At 46.3% G+C, this 16757-nt stretch overlaps 13 protein-coding genes and 24 non-coding genes across 37 annotated transcripts, besides 1 other annotated feature; 9 read left to right on the top strand and 28 right to left on the bottom strand. All coding sequences in view use genetic code 2, as the record gives it.

Annotated features, from left to right (window-relative positions):
* Positions 1–1194: a sequence feature (control region).
* On the top strand, positions 1195–1265 carry D250_mgt22. Its single transcript has one exon. It is a non-coding gene; the product is annotated as a tRNA-Glu (tRNA).
* Position 1266: 1 nt separating this feature from the next.
* ND6 (NADH dehydrogenase subunit 6) lies at positions 1267–1785 on the top strand. Its single transcript has one exon. It carries the CDS (start codon positions 1267–1269, stop codon positions 1783–1785), a length of 519 nt encoding a protein of 172 aa, YP_006883901.1.
* Positions 1786–1793: 8 nt separating this feature from the next.
* On the top strand, positions 1794–1863 carry D250_mgt21. The gene has a single exon. It is a non-coding gene; the product is annotated as a tRNA-Pro (tRNA).
* A 7-nt stretch (positions 1864–1870) lies between these two features.
* D250_mgt20 lies at positions 1871–1939 on the bottom strand. The gene has a single exon. It is a non-coding gene; the product is annotated as a tRNA-Thr (tRNA).
* A 3-nt stretch (positions 1940–1942) lies between these two features.
* CYTB (cytochrome b) lies at positions 1943–3085 on the bottom strand. The gene has a single exon. The coding sequence runs from the start codon at positions 3083–3085 to the stop codon at positions 1943–1945; it is 1143 nt and encodes a 380-aa protein (YP_006883900.1).
* An 8-nt stretch (positions 3086–3093) lies between these two features.
* On the bottom strand, positions 3094–4911 carry ND5 (NADH dehydrogenase subunit 5). The gene has a single exon. The coding sequence runs from the start codon at positions 4909–4911 to the stop codon at positions 3094–3096; it is 1818 nt and encodes a 605-aa protein (YP_006883899.1).
* D250_mgt19 lies at positions 4912–4982 on the bottom strand. The gene has a single exon. It is a non-coding gene; the product is annotated as a tRNA-Leu (tRNA).
* Positions 4982–5048, bottom strand: D250_mgt18. The gene has a single exon. It is a non-coding gene; the product is annotated as a tRNA-Ser (tRNA).
* Positions 5049–5118, bottom strand: D250_mgt17. The gene has a single exon. It is a non-coding gene; the product is annotated as a tRNA-His (tRNA).
* Positions 5119–6496, bottom strand: ND4 (NADH dehydrogenase subunit 4). The gene has a single exon. A coding segment is annotated over exon 1 (1378 nt).
* Positions 6490–6786, bottom strand: ND4L (NADH dehydrogenase subunit 4L). The gene has a single exon. It carries the CDS (start codon positions 6784–6786, stop codon positions 6490–6492), a length of 297 nt encoding a protein of 98 aa, YP_006883897.1.
* A 1-nt stretch (position 6787) lies between these two features.
* D250_mgt16 lies at positions 6788–6857 on the bottom strand. The gene has a single exon. It is a non-coding gene; the product is annotated as a tRNA-Arg (tRNA).
* A 1-nt stretch (position 6858) lies between these two features.
* Positions 6859–7209, bottom strand: ND3 (NADH dehydrogenase subunit 3). The gene has a single exon. The coding sequence runs from the start codon at positions 7207–7209 to the stop codon at positions 6859–6861; it is 351 nt and encodes a 116-aa protein (YP_006883896.1).
* Positions 7210–7278, bottom strand: D250_mgt15. The gene has a single exon. It is a non-coding gene; the product is annotated as a tRNA-Gly (tRNA).
* On the bottom strand, positions 7279–8062 carry COX3 (cytochrome c oxidase subunit III). The gene has a single exon. A coding segment is annotated over exon 1 (784 nt).
* A 6-nt stretch (positions 8063–8068) lies between these two features.
* Positions 8069–8752, bottom strand: ATP6 (ATP synthase F0 subunit 6). Its single transcript has one exon. The coding sequence runs from the start codon at positions 8750–8752 to the stop codon at positions 8069–8071; it is 684 nt and encodes a 227-aa protein (YP_006883894.1).
* ATP8 (ATP synthase F0 subunit 8) lies at positions 8743–8910 on the bottom strand. Its single transcript has one exon. The coding sequence runs from the start codon at positions 8908–8910 to the stop codon at positions 8743–8745; it is 168 nt and encodes a 55-aa protein (YP_006883893.1).
* A 1-nt stretch (position 8911) lies between these two features.
* On the bottom strand, positions 8912–8979 carry D250_mgt14. Its single transcript has one exon. It is a non-coding gene; the product is annotated as a tRNA-Lys (tRNA).
* Position 8980: 1 nt separating this feature from the next.
* COX2 (cytochrome c oxidase subunit II) lies at positions 8981–9664 on the bottom strand. The gene has a single exon. The coding sequence runs from the start codon at positions 9662–9664 to the stop codon at positions 8981–8983; it is 684 nt and encodes a 227-aa protein (YP_006883892.1).
* An 8-nt stretch (positions 9665–9672) lies between these two features.
* D250_mgt13 lies at positions 9673–9741 on the bottom strand. Its single transcript has one exon. It is a non-coding gene; the product is annotated as a tRNA-Asp (tRNA).
* Positions 9742–9746: 5 nt separating this feature from the next.
* On the top strand, positions 9747–9819 carry D250_mgt12. The gene has a single exon. It is a non-coding gene; the product is annotated as a tRNA-Ser (tRNA).
* Positions 9811–11361, bottom strand: COX1 (cytochrome c oxidase subunit I). Its single transcript has one exon. It carries the CDS (start codon positions 11359–11361, stop codon positions 9811–9813), a length of 1551 nt encoding a protein of 516 aa, YP_006883891.1.
* Position 11362: 1 nt separating this feature from the next.
* Positions 11363–11433, top strand: D250_mgt11. Its single transcript has one exon. It is a non-coding gene; the product is annotated as a tRNA-Tyr (tRNA).
* On the top strand, positions 11433–11499 carry D250_mgt10. Its single transcript has one exon. It is a non-coding gene; the product is annotated as a tRNA-Cys (tRNA).
* Position 11500: 1 nt separating this feature from the next.
* D250_mgt09 lies at positions 11501–11571 on the top strand. Its single transcript has one exon. It is a non-coding gene; the product is annotated as a tRNA-Asn (tRNA).
* A 9-nt stretch (positions 11572–11580) lies between these two features.
* On the top strand, positions 11581–11649 carry D250_mgt08. The gene has a single exon. It is a non-coding gene; the product is annotated as a tRNA-Ala (tRNA).
* A 1-nt stretch (position 11650) lies between these two features.
* Positions 11651–11720, bottom strand: D250_mgt07. Its single transcript has one exon. It is a non-coding gene; the product is annotated as a tRNA-Trp (tRNA).
* On the bottom strand, positions 11721–12760 carry ND2 (NADH dehydrogenase subunit 2). Its single transcript has one exon. A coding segment is annotated over exon 1 (1040 nt).
* On the bottom strand, positions 12761–12829 carry D250_mgt06. Its single transcript has one exon. It is a non-coding gene; the product is annotated as a tRNA-Met (tRNA).
* Positions 12829–12899, top strand: D250_mgt05. Its single transcript has one exon. It is a non-coding gene; the product is annotated as a tRNA-Gln (tRNA).
* Positions 12900–12904: 5 nt separating this feature from the next.
* Positions 12905–12976, bottom strand: D250_mgt04. The gene has a single exon. It is a non-coding gene; the product is annotated as a tRNA-Ile (tRNA).
* A 7-nt stretch (positions 12977–12983) lies between these two features.
* On the bottom strand, positions 12984–13961 carry ND1 (NADH dehydrogenase subunit 1). The gene has a single exon. It carries the CDS (start codon positions 13959–13961, stop codon positions 12984–12986), a length of 978 nt encoding a protein of 325 aa, YP_006883889.1.
* A 9-nt stretch (positions 13962–13970) lies between these two features.
* Positions 13971–14045, bottom strand: D250_mgt03. Its single transcript has one exon. It is a non-coding gene; the product is annotated as a tRNA-Leu (tRNA).
* Positions 14046–15641, bottom strand: D250_mgr01. The gene has a single exon. It is a non-coding gene; the product is annotated as a l-rRNA (ribosomal RNA).
* D250_mgt02 lies at positions 15642–15711 on the bottom strand. Its single transcript has one exon. It is a non-coding gene; the product is annotated as a tRNA-Val (tRNA).
* On the bottom strand, positions 15712–16689 carry D250_mgr02. Its single transcript has one exon. It is a non-coding gene; the product is annotated as a s-rRNA (ribosomal RNA).
* D250_mgt01 lies at positions 16690–16757 on the bottom strand. The gene has a single exon. It is a non-coding gene; the product is annotated as a tRNA-Phe (tRNA).

The raw sequence follows: 16757 nt of genomic DNA, 5'->3' as shown, positions 1-16757 counted from the left end.
ATAGGGTATTGGGGTTTGACTGGTGGTTTTATTGTGGCTTATATTTTTGTTTGGTTTTTGGAGGGGGGCTGGTTTGGGGGCTAATTTTATGTGGTTAGTGATGGTGATTGGTTGTTTTTTTGTTAGCAGAAAGTATAGAGGTAAGTTAGTTAAAGGTATGATGATGACAAATGATTTGTATGATGTAGGAATTTATGGGTTTATTGTTTGATAAAAAAAAATAAAAATCAAGATAAAAAAAAAAAAATGACGCGTAAAATGGGATTTAAATGACAGTCCCTAGTAAATGATAAAATAATTGATATGTCCGGCAACCATTACACTATCTGTTGTCTAGAGGTAGGTAGCGCGCCCTCCATGAATGGGGTCAAAGTGCATCAGTGCCAAGTTTGCGACGACCTTATCCGTCAAACCATGACATTCTGGGTGTTAGGGGATTCATATGCTCGGCGGTCATGTGATGGACATGTCAAGAGGAAGATAACACCTGCTCTGCACTTGAGGGGCTTATTGAAGAGACGCTAAAAAAAAACAAGTGTAGGAGGTCGGTATGCCGAGGTAATGAGAGTAGGGAGGAATATTCAACCGACCACTTGTATCTGTGAAGAGCAAGAGAGAAGGATTGGAGGAGTTTATGTTCCTGAAGTTACAACCACTAGCGCAAAAGAGCAAGTTTAGGAGATGTATGCGCCTGCAGTGCAATAACTTGAAATGTATATATAACGTTGAGTAGCTCGGTTCTCGTGAGAAGCGCGATCAATAGATAACCATGCTCTCTGGCTTGGGTGTTCTTGAAGGCTGTTGGAGAAGGATATTACCTAGGAGGTGGGCGAATCCTGTAGACTAGGGGAATTCAAAGGTGTACTAGGATATTCCTCGTTTACCAGGTTGGGTTGTAAGTATAGTTGATAAGTTTCTGGTCTCTGGGTGACGCTTGCTGCTTGGCTGTAGGTAGGAACACTTGGGCTCTATGGTACCTGAAACAAGAATGTGCCTGGTGGGGTGTATGGCCGAATAGGGCTTGTTTTGGAGATAATGTTTGGGTTTATGGTGGGAGAGCATGACATATAATGTGGATTATCCTACATTTCATGAGCTGTCTGATGGGGCAAAGAGTGTAATGCATTCTATACATACCCTGGAAATAAAGAAGAAAATGTACTGGGGGGGGAAGGGGGGGGGGATGATCTAGGCGTTCTTGTAGTTAAATTTTATAACAGCGGCTTTTCAGGCCGTAGATCTTGGAGAAAGGCCGAGCGAGAACTTATGATAGAGTTTGTTTTATTTCTAGGGGTGTGTTTTGTCTTAGGGGGGTTGGCGGTTGCGTCTAATCCTTCCCCTTATTATGGGGTGTTAGGGTTAGTTGTAGCGGCGGTTGCGGGGTGTGGTTGATTGGTGAGTTTGGGGGTTTCTTTCGTTTCTTTGGTGCTTGTTATGGTTTATTTAGGGGGGATGTTGGTGGTGTTTGTTTATTCGGTGTCGTTAGCGGCAGACCCTTATCCGGAGGCTTGGGGTAGTTGGGGCGTTGTTAGTTGTGGTTTTGGGATGGGGTTGGTTGTAGTGGTGGGACTTGTTGTGGGGGGAGTGTTAGGGTTGTTGGTGGGGGAGGGGACGGTAAATAATGGGGGTTTGTTGTCAGTTCGGTTGGATTTTAGTGGTGTGGCTGTGTTGTATTCGGATGGGGTTGGGTTGCTTTTGATTGGGGGGTGAGGGTTATTGTTAACTTTATTTGTGGTATTGGAGCTTGTGCGGGGGTTATCTCGGGGGGCGATTCGGGCTGTTTAGTGGGGGGTCAGGAAGTAGTTTAGTTGAAAATGCCAGCTTTGGGAGTTGGAGAGGAGGGTTTGAGTCCTTTCTTCCTGATGTGGGTAACTCTAAGAAGGGGTTTAATCTTCAATCTTTGGCTTACAAGACCAATGTTTTTATAAACTATTAGAGTATATTAGAGTTTGAGTATTTTGTTCTCTAAGATGGCCGCGAGGGGGAATAGGATTAGGATGATTGTGAAGTATGAGAGCGAGGCTAGTTGGCCGATGATGATGAATGGGTGCTCTACTGGTTGGCTGCCTACTCAGGTTAGGATGAGGATGTTGGCGACTAGGGCTCAGAATAGTATTTGGGATAGAGGGCGGAAGGTCATTGATCGTAGTTTTGATGTGTGGAGTAGTGGGACTAGGAATAGGACTAGGATTGAGGCGGCTAGGGCTAGTACCCCTCCTAGTTTGTTTGGGATGGATCGAAGGATGGCGTAGGCAAATAGGAAGTATCATTCTGGTTTGATGTGTGGGGGAGTGACTAGAGGGTTGGCTGGGGTGAAGTTTTCTGGGTCTCCTAGTAGGTTGGGGGAGAATAGGGCTAGTGAGACGAGCAGGGAAAGTATTAGGACGAATCCTAGGATGTCTTTGATGGTGTAGTATGGGTGGAAGGGGATTTTGTCGCAGTCTGATGGGATGCCTAGTGGATTGTTTGAGCCTGTTTCGTGGAGGAAGGTTAGGTGGACTAGGGTGAGTCCTACGATGACGAATGGAAGGAGGAAGTGGAGGGCGAAGAATCGGGTTAGTGTGGGGTTATCAACGGAGAACCCTCCTCAGGCTCATTCTACTAGGGTTTGTCCGATGTATGGGATGGCTGAGAATAGGTTTGTGATTACGGTAGCGCCTCAGAATGACATTTGTCCTCAAGGTAGGACGTATCCGACAAAGGCGGTTGCTATTAGGGCCAGGAGGAGAATGACTCCGACGTTTCAGGTTTCTTTGTTTAGGTATGAGCCGTAGTAGAGTCCTCGGCCAATGTGTAGGTAGATGCAGATGAAGAAGAAGGAGGCTCCGTTTGCGTGGAGGTTGCGGATGAGTCAGCCGAATTGTACGTCTCGGCATATGTGGGCTACGGAGGAGAAGGCGAGGCTGGTGTCTGCTGTGTAGTGTATTGCTAGTAGAAGGCCTGTAATAATTTGAGTAACTAAGCAAAGGCCTAACAGGGATCCAAAGTTTCATCATGTTGAGATGTTTGATGGTGCTGGGAGATCGATTAGGGCGTTGTTGATGATTTTGAGGATTTGGTGGTTTTTACGAAGGTTGAGGGCCATTGATTGTTTCTGAGTGTGGATATGAGGATGATGAGAATGGATAGGGCGAATGACCCTAGGTAGGCTTTGATTAGGCCTGAGTGGATGGTAGTGGCAGTTTTGGTTGCTATCAGTTGTAGGCTGGCCAGTCCTTCTGGGCCTAGTATTTTGTATCAGGATAAGTCGATTAAGTGGGAGGCAATGTTCTGTCCTCCTTTGAGGAAATTAGTTATGCTTAGGCGATGGGCTAGGGGGTTGAAGTATCCTAGAGAGGTTGAGAAGTTGGAGAAGGTGGTTTGTTTTGTGAGAATGAGTGTTTGGGCTATTTTTGAAATTTCTAGGGCTAGGGCGATTCCTAGGGCTGTTACGACTAGGGCGGTTATTTTGATGTGGAGTGGTATAGTCATTGGGGGGGTTTTTGTTGGGATGATGAATGAGGTAATGAGGAATCCTGCTAGGATGCTTCCTAGTGCAAGGCGGGTGATGGGGGAGATTACTGCGGGGTTGTTTTCGTTTATTGGGGTTAAGGGAGGAATTCGAACGAAACCGGTTTGAACTAGTACGGTTATGCGGATTGTGTATACTGCGGTGAATGATGTGGCTAGGAGGGTTAGGACTAGGGCTCAGGTGTTTAGATAGGATGTGTTTAAGCTTTCGATGATTTGGTCTTTTGAGTAGAATCCTGCTAGGAATGGTGTTCCTATTAGGGCGAGGTTGCCGATTGTGAGGCATGTAGTTGTTGTTGGGAGTATTTTTTGGAGCCCTCCTATTTTTCGGATGTCTTGTTCACCATTTAGATTGTGAATGATAGAGCCAGAGCATAGGAAGAGCATGGCTTTGAAAAAGGCATGGGTGGAGATGTGAAGGAAGGCTAGTTCGGGTAGGTTTAATCCGATTGTAACTATTATTAGGCCTAGTTGGCTGGAAGTGGAGAAGGCAATGATTTTTTTGATGTCGTTCTGGGTTAGGGCGCATGTGGCTGCGAATAGGGTAGAGAGAGCTCCTAGGCAGAGGCACAGGGTTAGGGCGGTTTGGTTGTTGTTGAATAGGGGATGGGTTCGGATTAGTAGGAAGATCCCTGCTACTACTATTGTGCTAGAATGGAGTAGAGCGGATACGGGGGTTGGTCCTTCTATTGCAGCTGGGAGTCATGGGTGTAGGCCAAACTGGGCGGATTTTCCAGTTGCGGCCAGGATAAGACCTAGTAGGGGTAGTGTGGGGGTTTGAGAGGGGGTAGGGAGTTGTTGAATTTCTCAGGTGTTTGTGGTGGAGGCTAGTCACGCTATGCAGAGGATAAGGCCGATGTCGCCAATTCGGTTGTAGAGAACGGCCTGCAGGGCGGCAGTGTTGGCTTCTGCTCGGCCGTGTCATCAGCTGATCAGAAGGAAGGATATAATTCCGACCCCTTCTCAGCCGATGAATAGGACAAATAGGTTGTTGGCAATGATTAGGATGAGTATGGCGATTAGGAAGAATAGAAGGTAGGTGAAGAATTTTGTGATGTAGGGGTCTGAGGCCATGTATCATGTTGCAAATTGTAGGATGGATCATGATACGAATAGTGCGATGGGGAAAAAGGTGAGTGTGTAGAAGTCTATTTTCAGGCTAATTGGGATTTTGAAGGTTATGATGAATTTTCATTCTCAGAGGGAGGTGAGGCCTTCTGTCCCGGAATAGATGAAAATTGTTATGGGGATTAGGCTGATTAGGAATGAAGTTTTGACTGTGTTCGTGATTGTGTTGGGAGTGTTTTTGAAGTTGTTGGATAGTAGCGGGAGTAGGATGGGGGTGGAGAGGGTTGTTAGGGTCAGTAGTATGAATGTGTTTAGGACTAGTGAGAGGTCCATTACTTTCACTTGGATTTGCACCAAGATGAGTGGTTCCTAAGACCATTGGATTACTATTATCCTTTGAAAGTAAGGAGACTGAGGTTTTATACTCAGATGCAAGAGTTAGCAGTTCTCGCCGGCTTATACCTCTCCTCGGCAGGTAAGAAGGGTTTAACTTCTATTTTTAGAGTCACGGTCTAATGTTTTGGTTGAAACTATACTTGCATATGGGGATGCCGGAGATTAGTTCGGGTTTAAAGATTAGGAGAATTATAGGGATTATGTGTAGGGCTATGAGGAGGTGCTCTCGTGTGGAAGAGTTTTGGATTGAGGTGATGTGTGATGGGAGGGTGCCTCGTTGTGTCATTATTAGCATGTACAGGGTGTATGAGGCGGTAAGTAGGATGGCAGTTCCTGTTAGAATGATTGTTAGGGCGGATCAGTTGAAAAGTGCTACTACGATGGTTAGTTCTGCCATGAGGTTTGTTGTTGGGGGGAGGGCTATGTTTGTTAGGTTGGCTAGAAGTCATCAGGTGGCTATGAGTGGGAGGAGGGGTTGTAGTCCTCGTGTGAGTAGTAGGATTCGGCTGTGGGTTCGTTCGTAGTTGGTGTTGGCTAGGCAGAATAGTATTGAGGAGGTCAGGCCGTGTGAGATTATTAAGATCATTGCTCCCGAGAATGCTCATTGGGTTTGGATCATGGTTGCGGCTACGACTAGTCCTATGTGGCTGACAGATGAGTAAGCAATTAGTGATTTTAGGTCAATTTGGCGTAAGCAGATGGCGCTAGTTATTACTGCTCCTCATAGGGCTAGGGTGATGAATGGGTAGTGGAGGTTGTTTGATGATGGATTTACTAAGGTTGTGATTCGTATAATTCCGTAACCTCCGAGTTTCAGGAGTAGGGCTGCTAGTAGCATTGAGCCAGCAATTGGGGCTTCTACGTGGGCTTTGGGTAGTCATAAGTGTAAGCCGTATAGGGGGGCTTTGACTATGAAGGCCAGTAGGAGGGCTAAGCTTGCGGCTAGGTTGGATCAAGAAGAGTTTAATGTTGGGTGTGAGAGTTTGAGCATTGGTAGGTAGAGGGAGCCGATTTGGTTTTGTAGGTGTAGGATAGCGATTAATAGTGGGAGTGAGCTGGCGAGAGTGTAGAATAGGAGGTAAATGCCGGCGTTTAGGCGTTCTGGTTGGCTACCTCATCGTGTGATGAGGATTAGGGTGGGAATGAGGGTGGCTTCAAATGCGATGTAGAAGAGTATTAGTTCAGAAGCTGAGAAGGCTAGTAGGATGGACAGTTGGGCTAAGATTAGTGTTGAGGCGAAGATTCGTTTGCGGTTGATGGGTTCTTGTTCTAGATGGTTTTGGCTTGCTATGACTATAAGGGGGAGGAGTCAGCATGAGAGGACTAGTAGGGGGGAGGAGATTTGGTCGATTGATGTTCAGGGGGTTAGACTTTTGTTTGGGTAGTATGTGGGCGTAAGTCATTGGAGGCTGATAGTGGCGATTAGTAGGCTATATAGTGTGATGTTGGTTCATAGGTGTTTACGTGGGGAGAGGAGGGCTAGGGGGAGGAGTGTTGTGGTTGGAATGATGATTTTTAGCATTGTAGGAGGTTAAAGTTGTGTAGGTGGTCGGATCCGTGGGTACGGGTTGAGGCTACTAGTAATGCTAGGCCTGTGCCTGCTTCGCAGGCGGAGAATGTTAGTATGATGATGGGTAGAATTGTGGATACTGATGATTGGATTTGAATAGGTCATATGGCTAGGGCAACATACATGGATAGTATTATGCTCTCTAAGCATAGTAGGGCGGAGATTAGGTGGGTTCGGTGGAAGGCTAGGCCTAGGCTGCTTAGGGTAAAGGCTGAGTAGAAGCTTAGGTGGAGGTAAGACATAAAGAAAGTTATAGGGTGGTAGCTATAATTTGTTGAGTCGAAATCAACCGTCTTAGTTAGACTAACTTTCTGTTATTCTGCTCATTCTAGTCCGCCTTGAATTCATTCGTACACTAGGCCTAAGGTGAGCAGGAGGATGAGTGTGGCGGTTCAGGTTAGGGTAGTGGTGGGGGACTGTAGTTGGGTGGCTCAGGGCAGTGGTAGAAGTAGGGCGATTTCTAGGTCAAATAGGAGGAATAGGATGGCTACTAGGAAGAATCGGATTGAGAAGGGGAGCCGAGCGGAGCCTAGTGGGTCGAATCCGCATTCGTATGGGGATAGTTTTTCTGAGTCTGGGATCATTTGGGCGAGTCAGAAGTTTAGTATGGTTAGGAGGATGCTTAAGGTTAGTGATAGGGTTAGTATGAATAAGATTATGTTTATTACTCTTCTCTGGGCTTAAACCAGATTCTAAGGATTGGAAGTCGATTGTAATTAATATACTAGAAGAGTAGGATCCTCATCAGTAGATAGAGATGTAGAGGAATAATCATACGACGTCTACGAAGTGTCAGTATCAGGCGGCTGCTTCAAATCCAAAGTGGTGGTTTGATGTGAAGTGGTATTTGATTAGGCGTAAGAGGCATACTAGTAGGAATGTAGAGCCGATAATTACATGTAGGCCATGGAATCCGGTAGCGACAAAGAATGTTGAGCCATAGACTCCGTCGGCGATAGAGAAGGGTGCTTCGTAGTATTCTATGGCCTGTAGAGCGGTGAAGTAGAAGCCTAGGAGGACTGTTAGGGATAGGGCTTGGATTGCTTGTTTTCGGTTAGCTTCTGTGATGCTGTGGTGGGCTCATGTGACGGTGACTCCTGAGGCTAGGAGGATGGCAGTGTTTAGGAGTGGGACTTCTATGGGGTTGAGAGGTTTAATTCCGACGGGCGGTCATTGTCCTCCTAGTTCTGGTGTGGGAGCTAGGCTTGAGTGGAAGAAGGCTCAGAAAAAGCCTAGGAAGAAGAAGGCTTCTGATGTGATGAATAGGGCTATTCCGTATCGTAGTCCTTTTTGGACGGTTGGAGTGTGGTGGCCTTGGAATGTGCTTTCTCGTACGATGTCGCGTCATCATTGGAACATGACAAGAATGGTTGATAGTAGGCCTAGGATAAGGAGTCGAGGGGAGTTGTAGTGGAATCATATTGTTAGTCCTGAGGTAGTGAGGAGAGCAGCAGCTGCTCCTAGAATGGGTCATGGGCTGGGGTCGACTATGTGGTAAGAATGTGCTTGGTGTGCCATTTAGGATTAAATGTTTTCTTGGAGGTAGAGGCTTAACAGGAGTACGAAGACGTAGGCTTGGATTATCGCTACTGCTACTTCTAGAATTGTTAGTAGGAAAAGGACTACGAAGGTTAGGAGCGAAACTAGGGGTATTGTGGAGAATAGGGCTGTTGTGGCTGTAGAAATGAGTTGGATGAGGAGGTGGCCTGCTGTGAGGTTAGCTGTTAGGCGCACGCCTAGTGCTAATGGGCGGATGAGAAGGCTTGTTGTTTCAATTAGGATGAGGGCTGGGATTAGTGGGGTGGGTGTGCCTTCTGGTAGGAGGTGGCTTAGTGAGGCAGAGGGTTGGTTTCGCAGTCCTGTTAGGAGGGTAGCTAGTCATAGGGGGAAGGCTAGGGCTAAGTTTATAGATAGTTGGGTGGTTGGGGTAAATGTGTATGGCAGTAGGCCTAGGAGATTAATGAGGAGGAGGAAGATTATTAGGGATGTTAGGATTAGGGCTCATTTATGTCCTTTTTTGTCTAGGGGTATTATTAGCTGTTTTGTGACTAGGTTGACGAATCAGAGTTGGAGGGTTGATAGTCGGTTGGTGATTCATCGGTTATCGAGGGATGGTAGGAGAAGGGCTGGGAATGTTATTGAAATTAGGATTAGTGGGATTCCTAGGAAGGATGGGCTTGAGAATTGGTCGAAGAAGCTTAGGTTCATGGTCAGGTTCAGGGAGTAGTACTTGGGACGGCAGGCGGTTTGCTAGATGGGGGGTTTATTGATACGAATGACAAGAGTTTGGGTTGGATGATTAGGGAGAAAGTGAGTCATGAAGTGAGCATGATAAAAAATCAGGGGTTGGGGTTTAGTTGAGGCATATCATTAAGGAGGGGGACCCCCTCTGTCTTTAGCTTAAAAGGCTAACGCTGGTTCATAGCTTCTTAATGATTAGGATGGTATTAGAGAGGATCAGTTTTCGAAGTCGGCGAGTGGGGTGGATTCTACTACGATTGGTATGAAGCTGTGGTTGGCTCCGCAAATTTCTGAGCATTGTCCGTAGAATACACCTGGTCGGGAGGCGAGAAAGGAGGTTTGGTTAAGACGTCCTGGGATTGCGTCGGTTTTTACGCCTAGGCTGGGGACGGCTCATGAGTGGAGTACGTCGTCGGCGGTGACGATGACTCGGATGGTAGAGGTTATGGGGACGATAACGCGATGGTCAACTTCTAGTAGGCGGAAGTGGCCTAAGGGTAGGTCTGTTGTTTGGATTATGTAGGAGTCGAATGTCAGGTCTTTGAGGTCGGTGTACTCGTAGGTTCAATATCATTGGTGGCCGATGGCTTTTAGGGTTAGGTCTGGTTCGTTGAGTTCATCCATTATGTAGAGAATTCGTAAAGATGGTAGGGCAAGTGTGATTAGGACTAGGGCAGGGAGAATTGTTCACACTAGTTCGATTACTTGTGCGTTGACTGTACTTGATGACAGTTTTTCTGTGAGAGTGTGGGTTAATAGGTAGAGGACTAGGCTGCAGATTGCTAGTGCGATTATTAGGGCGTGGTCGTGAAATCCTATTAGTTCTTCTATAATGGGTGAGGCGGCGTCTTGGAAGTTAAGTTGTGAGTGGTTGGCCATGTTTGGGTAGAGATGTGCTGGGTTTTCACCTGCAATTTAGTCTTGACAAGGCTATGTAATTATTTTACTAACATCTCTTTATGAGAAAGAAGCATAAGTGGTTTATGCGGTTGGCTTGAAACCAACATATGGGGGTTCGACTCCTTCCTTTCTTGGACTTGGACGAAGGCGGGTTCTTCGAAGGTATGGAATGGGGGTGGGCAGCCGTGGATTCACTCGACGTTAGTGCTTGTTAGTTCTGGTTGTAGGACTTTACGTTTTGATGCGAAGGCTTCTCAGATGATGAATACTAGTATGATTACGGCTGTTAGGGAGATGAGTGAGCCCACTGAGGAAATGGTGTTTCATAATGTATAGGCGTCTGGGTAGTCTGAGTATCGTCGTGGCATGCCTGCTAGACCTAGGAAATGTTGGGGGAAGAAGGTTAGATTTACACCTACGAATATTACGCCGAAATGTGTTTTAGCTCATGTTGAATGGAGTGTATATCCGGTGAATAGGGGGAATCAGTGGGTGAATCCTGCTAGAATTGCAAATACTGCTCCTATGGATAGTACGTAGTGGAAGTGGGCTACTACGTAGTAGGTGTCGTGCAGGGCAATGTCTAGTGAAGAGTTTGCTAGGACGATTCCTGTAAGTCCTCCGATAGTGAATAGGAAGATGAATCCTAGGGCTCATAGTATTGGGGGGTCTCACTTGATTGTGCCTCCATGGAGTGTGGCTAGTCAGCTGAATACTTTGATTCCAGTTGGGATAGCAATGATTATAGTGGCGGATGTGAAGTATGCTCGGGTGTCAACGTCTATTCCTACTGTGAATATGTGGTGGGCTCAGACGATAAAGCCTAGGAATCCGATGGATAGTATGGCTCATACTATTCCTATGTAGCCGAATGGTTCTTTTTTGCCTGCGTAGTAGGCTACGACGTGGGAGATAATTCCGAATCCTGGTAGGATTAGGATGTAGACTTCTGGGTGGCCGAAGAATCAGAACAGGTGTTGGTACAGTACAGGGTCTCCTCCTCCGGCAGGATCGAAGAATGTGGTGTTAAGGTTGCGGTCTGTGAGAAGCATTGTAATTCCTGCGGCAAGGACTGGGAGGGATAGAAGTAATAGTACTGCAGTGATTAGGACGGATCAAACGAATAGGGGGGTTTGGTATTGTGACAGGGCAGGTGGTTTTATGTTGACTGCTGTTGTAATAAAGTTGATTGCTCCTAGGATTGAAGAGATACCGGCTAGATGCAGTGAGAAAATTGCGAGGTCGACTGAGGCTCCGGCGTGAGCTAGGTTGCCTGCTAGTGGGGGGTATACTGTTCAGCCTGTGCCTACACCTGCCTCAACCGTGGAAGATGCCAGGAGGAGGAGGAAGGATGGGGGAAGTAGTCAGAAGCTTATGTTATTTATTCGTGGGAATGCCATATCTGGGGCTCCGATTATTAGGGGTACTAGTCAGTTTCCGAACCCTCCGATCATAATCGGTATAACTATGAAGAAGATTATTACGAAAGCATGGGCCGTGACAACTACGTTGTAGACTTGATCGTCTCCTAGAAGGGCTCCAGGTTGGCCTAGTTCTGCTCGAATGAGGAGGCTTAGAGCGGTACCTACCATTCCGGCTCATGCACCGAAAATTAGGTATAGGGTCCCAATGTCTTTGTGGTTAGTTGAGAATAGTCATCGGTTGATAAATGTCACAGGTAAGATGGCTGAGTGTTTAAGCGTTAGGCTGTAGTCCTTTTTACAGAGGTTCAATTCCTCTTCTTATCGGCTCTGTAGTGAAGTTCATAGTGAGTTGCAAACTCATTGATGTGCGTTAATTATGCACCGGGGCCTTAGGCAGAGGCCTGTTGGTTAGGGCATATAGCTGTTAACTATAGTATCATGGGATCGAAGCCCATCTGTCTAGAATATTTGAAGGTCCTAGCTTAATTAAAGCACCTGAGTTGCATTTAGGGGATGCAGGGTAATGGCCTGCGGACTTTAACAGAAACTAAGAGGGTCTAACTCTTGTTTAAGGCTTTGAAGGCCTTCGGTTTAGGTAATCCTAAGTTTCTTAGACAATGGTGAGGATTATAGGGGAGATAGGGAGGAGTATGACGGACATGGTGGTTAGGATGGCAATTGTGACGTTAGTTGGTTTATTAGTGCGTCATTGTTTTATGTGGTTTGTAGTGTGTGGTGGAAGTGTGATGGTTGTACAGTATGCTAGTCGTAGGTAGAAGAATAGGCTTAGTAGGGAGAGGAGGGAGATGAGTGTTGCTGCTGGGGCTATTTCTTGTTTAGTTAGTTCTTGGATGATGAGTCATTTGGGCAGGAATCCCGTTATGGGAGGGAGCCCTGCAAGGGAAAGTAGGGTTAGAAGTAGTATTGCGTTTAAGGATGGGGTTTTAGTTCATGCGGTTATTAGGGTGGACAGTTTTAGTACTTTAATTGTGTTTAGTGTGAGGAAGACGGTTGTGGTTATTACAGCGTACAGGTAGAAGTTGAGGAGTGTGAGTTTTGGGTTGTAGATGATAATGATTGCCATTCAGCCTAGGTGGGAGATGGAAGAAAAGGCTAGGATTTTTCGGATTTGTGTTTGGTTTAGGCCTATTCAGCCTCCGAGGGCTGCAGAGAGGATGGCCATGGTGGTTAAAAGTGTGGGGTTTAGTGATGGGGAAGTTATGTAGAGTAATGTGATTGGGGGAAGTTTTATGATAGTGGATAGGAGTAGGCCGGTGGTAAGGGGAGAGCCTTGGAGTACTTCTGGGAATCAGAAGTGGAATGGCACTAATCCTAGTTTTATTGCGATTGCTGAAGTGAGGATCAAGCAGGATGTTGGATGGGTGAGTTGAGTGATGTCTCATTGTCCAGTGTGCCACGCATTGGTTATGCTGGAGAACAATACTAGGGCTGAGGCAGCTGCTTGGGTTAGGAAGTATTTAGTGGCAGCTTCAATGGCTCGTGGGTGGTGGGATTTTGAGATTAATGGGAGGATAGCAAGTGTATTAATTTCAAGGCCAGTTCAGGCCATAATTCAATGGTTACTTGAGATGGTGATAGTTGTTCCTAGAAGTAGGCTAGTGGCAAAGATAAGGCTTGCTTGGGGGTTCATTAGCAGGGGAAGGAGTTGAACCATCATTTTCGGGGTATGGGCCCGATAGCTTGTTTAGCTGACCCTACTAGAAAGTAATATAAAGGGAGTATGGAGGATTTTGATTTCTCTAGTGTAGGTTCGATTCCTGCTTTTCTAATTATTAGGAAATGAGAGGGCTGGTATACCTCCATGTTCACTTTATCATAGTGACCCTTAGCGTTCAGGCACATTTCCAACGAGGCCTTAGGTATGGGGGCAGGCCCGCGTAGCAAATTGGTATGCTGGTGTGTCAAAGACATAGGGCTAATGTGAGTGGTAAGAAGTTTTTTCATAGTAAGTGCATTAATTGATCGTATCGGAATCGTGGGTAGGAGGCACGAATCCATAGGAATCCTGCTGATAAAAGCAAAACTTTTGTGGCTAGAATGACTGGGAATAGTTCTTGAGGGGGGTTAAATAGGCTTGGGTTAAAGAATAGGATTGTTGTTAGTGTGTTTATAAGTATAATGTTGGCGTATTCGGCTAGAAAGAAGAGTGCGAAGGGGCCTGCTGCGTACTCTACGTTGAATCCGGATACCAGTTCGGATTCTCCTTCTGTGAGGTCGAAAGGGGCACGGTTGGTTTCAGCTAGTGTGGAGACGTATCATATTATAGCGAGGGGTCAGCATGAGAAAATGAGGTATAAGGGTTCTTGGGTAATTGCTAGAGTGCTCAGAGTGTAGTTGCCGCTAAGAAGTACAACGGATAGAAGAATAATAGCTAGGGTTACCTCGTAGGAGATTGTCTGGGCTACCGCTCGTAGTGCCCCAATTAGAGCGTATTTGGAGTTTGAGGCTCAGCCTGACCATAGAATGGAGTACACTGCCAGGCTTGATATGGCTAGTAGGAAGAGCAGCCCCAGGTTGAGGTCTGCTAAAGAGAATGGTAGGGGTAATGGGGTTCAGATTGAGATAGCCAGGAGTAGAGCTAGAATTGGGGTTGCAATGAATAAGATTGGGGAAGACGTTGAAGGTCGGATGGGCTCTTTGATGAACAGTTTGATACCATCTGCCAGGGGTTGGAGTAGTCCAAATGGGCCGACGATGTTTGGGCCTTTTCGTCCTTGCATGTAACTTAGGATTTTGCGCTCTACTAGCGTGAGAAAGGCTACTGCGATTAGGATCGGTAGGGCGTAGGAGAGGGCTATGATAAAGTTAATTAGGAGTGGGTAGTTGGTCATGGGGATATAAGCTAGGGAGAGGATTTGAACCTCTGAATTAAAGGACTTAAGCCTTTTGCATTTTCCGAGCTCTGCCACGCTAGCTGGTCCTTTTCTTGGACGTGGGGTGGTGTGATAGCCTTTTGTAATTAAGTTGGTTTCATTACTTAAGGCGAAGGCTTGCTTGTGGTATTGGCCTCACTTTTCCTATCCTTTCGTACTGGGAAGAGTTCATCATAGATAGAAACCGACCTGGATTACTCCGGTCTGAACTCAGATCACGTAGGACTGTTAATCGTTGAACAAACGAACCCTTAGTAGCGGCTGCACCACTAGGATGTCCTGATCCAACATCGAGGTCGTAAACCTCCCCGTCGATACGGACTCTCGGGGGAGATTGCGCTGTTATCCCTGGGGTAGCTTGGTCCATTGATCAATTGTATTGGGTCTGGGTGCTATTAGCACGTTGAGGGGTTGCTCTCAGTCTAGAGGGATGGTCTAATTTTTGGAGGTTTTGTTTTGCTCCAAGGTCGCCCCAACCGAAAAACGCAAACCAGGGTCTTATGTGTCAGTGAACCCAGTGGGTGGATATGTGATTTAAGGTGGTTGCTGGTTTTAAAGTTCCACAGGGTCTTCTCGTCTTATGGGTTTATCCCTGCTTTTGTACAGGGAGATCAATTTCACCGATTGCCTGTAAGAGACAGTTAAGACCTCGTTTAGCCATTCATACTAGTCTCGATTTATGGGACAATTGATTGCGCTACCTTTGCACGGTTAGGATACCGCGGCCGTTGAACGCGAGTCACCGGGCAGGCATCACCTTCAATACTTGTTTTGGGTTTGCTGAAGGCTATGTTTTTGGTAAACAGTCGGGCCTTGACGGGTTTGCCTAGTTCCTTTTACAGGTTTTAATCTTTCTTAATGGACGCTCCTCTGTCGGGTTAACAATACATTTAATACTGTGCTTGTTTGATTCGTCGTATATTGGGGGTTTGTTAATAATGTACGGATGTAAGCTTGCGTCGTAGAGGGAGGACCCTGGTTACTCATTCTAGCATTAATTCTCCTATTTAAATATAGGTTAGCCTGTTAATGGGGAGGGAGTCATGGGGTTCTTATATTTTTGTAGTGTAGAGCTTTAACGCACTCTTTGTTGGTGGCTGCTTGAGGGCCCACAATTCAGTTAGGGGTTATATTTATCCGCTCGTGGAGATTGTATTCTTTTTTAAAGGAGCTGTACCTCCTTTAAATAGCCCTTAATTCACTTCATTAGGGTTTGTGGGTTTTCCTTGGAGAAGAATTAAGAGTGAACTTAGATTCGTTTCACAGGCAACCAGCTATCACCCAGCTCGATTGGCTTTTCACCTCTACTAACAAGTCATCCCACTCTTTTGCCACAGAGACGGGTTCGCTCAATAATAGCTGCTCGCAAGTAGCTCGCTTGGGTTTCGGGGTGGCAAACTTAAATTCATTTTGCTTGGTTTTTCTTGCTAGACCATGATGCAAAAGGTACAAGGGTTGATCTTTGCTGTTTATAGCTTAGTTTTCATTGCTATTTCATCTTTCCCTTACGGTACGTAGTCTCTATCGCTCCAATGGTGTCTTTTCTATCGCCTATACTGGGACTAATAAATGCTTTGGTTGGGTTTGGGGGAGTAGCTTTGTTATTCCAGGTCATGTCGATTGGGCTAGAGTTTGGCATCAAGACGATCTGGTATTAGCAGACATTTTTCAGGTGTAAGCTGAATGCTTTTGTTTAAGCTACGTCTTGGTAGTCTAAGTGCACCTTCCGGTACACTTACCTTGTTACGACTTACCTCCTCTTCGGCTGGGTAATTTATTAATTTATGGGGGGGGTGGGGGCGCCTGCGAGGAGGGTGACGGGCGGTATGTACGTGTCCCAGGGCCGGTTTAAAGAGGGCTCGATTGTCCCACTTTACTGCTAAATCCGCCTTCTAGGGGTTGTTTCATACCCCTTTGCCGTTGTGTTCTAGCTTAGAAAATGTAGCCCATTACTACCATTCCATAGGCTATACCTTGACCTGTCTTATTAGCGTGGCGGGGCTATTGCGTTCACTGTTGGGCTTTCAGTGTAGGTGAGCTGGCGACGGCGGTATGTAGGCTGTTCTGGCAAGGAATGGTCAGGTCTATCGTGGATCATCGATTATAGAACAGGCTCCTCTAGGTGGGTTTGGGGCACCGCCAAGTCCTTAGAGTTTTAAGCGTTAGTGCTCGTAGTTCTCGGGCGGATGCTTTAGTAGGTGTAAGCATCAAGATTTAGGGCCAGGCATAGTGGGGTATCTAATCCCAGTTTGGGCCCTGGCTTTCGTGGAGTTCAATTGATCGTTGTTCTAAGAGCTTCTTTGATGTGGAGGTTTTATTGGCATCTTGGGCTTGTGACAGCTTAGTTGCTTTTTAGTCTTAGCTACTTGGATAACATGTGACCACTCTTTACGCCGTTATAAAGTTAATTTGGGTCTCCTGTATGACCGCGGTGGCTGGCACAGGATTTACCAACCCTGGATTTGCTATGGCTAAGTCAAGTTTGCACTCATTGCTTAATATTAACTACTGCTGATTACCCGTGGGGGTGTGGCAATTGCAAGGCGTCTTGGGCTACGGTTAGTGGTGAGCCTGATACCCGCTCCTATCTACCTAATTTGGGTGTCCAGGGCATCTACACCGGAGCGCGGATACTTGCATGTATATACCTAGCAAAAACTAACAGTAAGGTTAGGACTAAGTCTTTTGTCCTTGGGTGTGTGTGGCAGCCATCTTGACATCTTCAGTGTCATGCTTTTTATAAGCTACAAGGAC

The sequence above is a fragment of the mitochondrial genome of Molothrus aeneus, assembly GCF_037042795.1.
Source record: "Molothrus aeneus mitochondrion, complete genome".
NCBI lineage: Eukaryota > Metazoa > Chordata > Aves > Passeriformes > Icteridae > Molothrus > Molothrus aeneus.
This window is presented reverse-complemented; position numbering and strand designations above follow the sequence as displayed.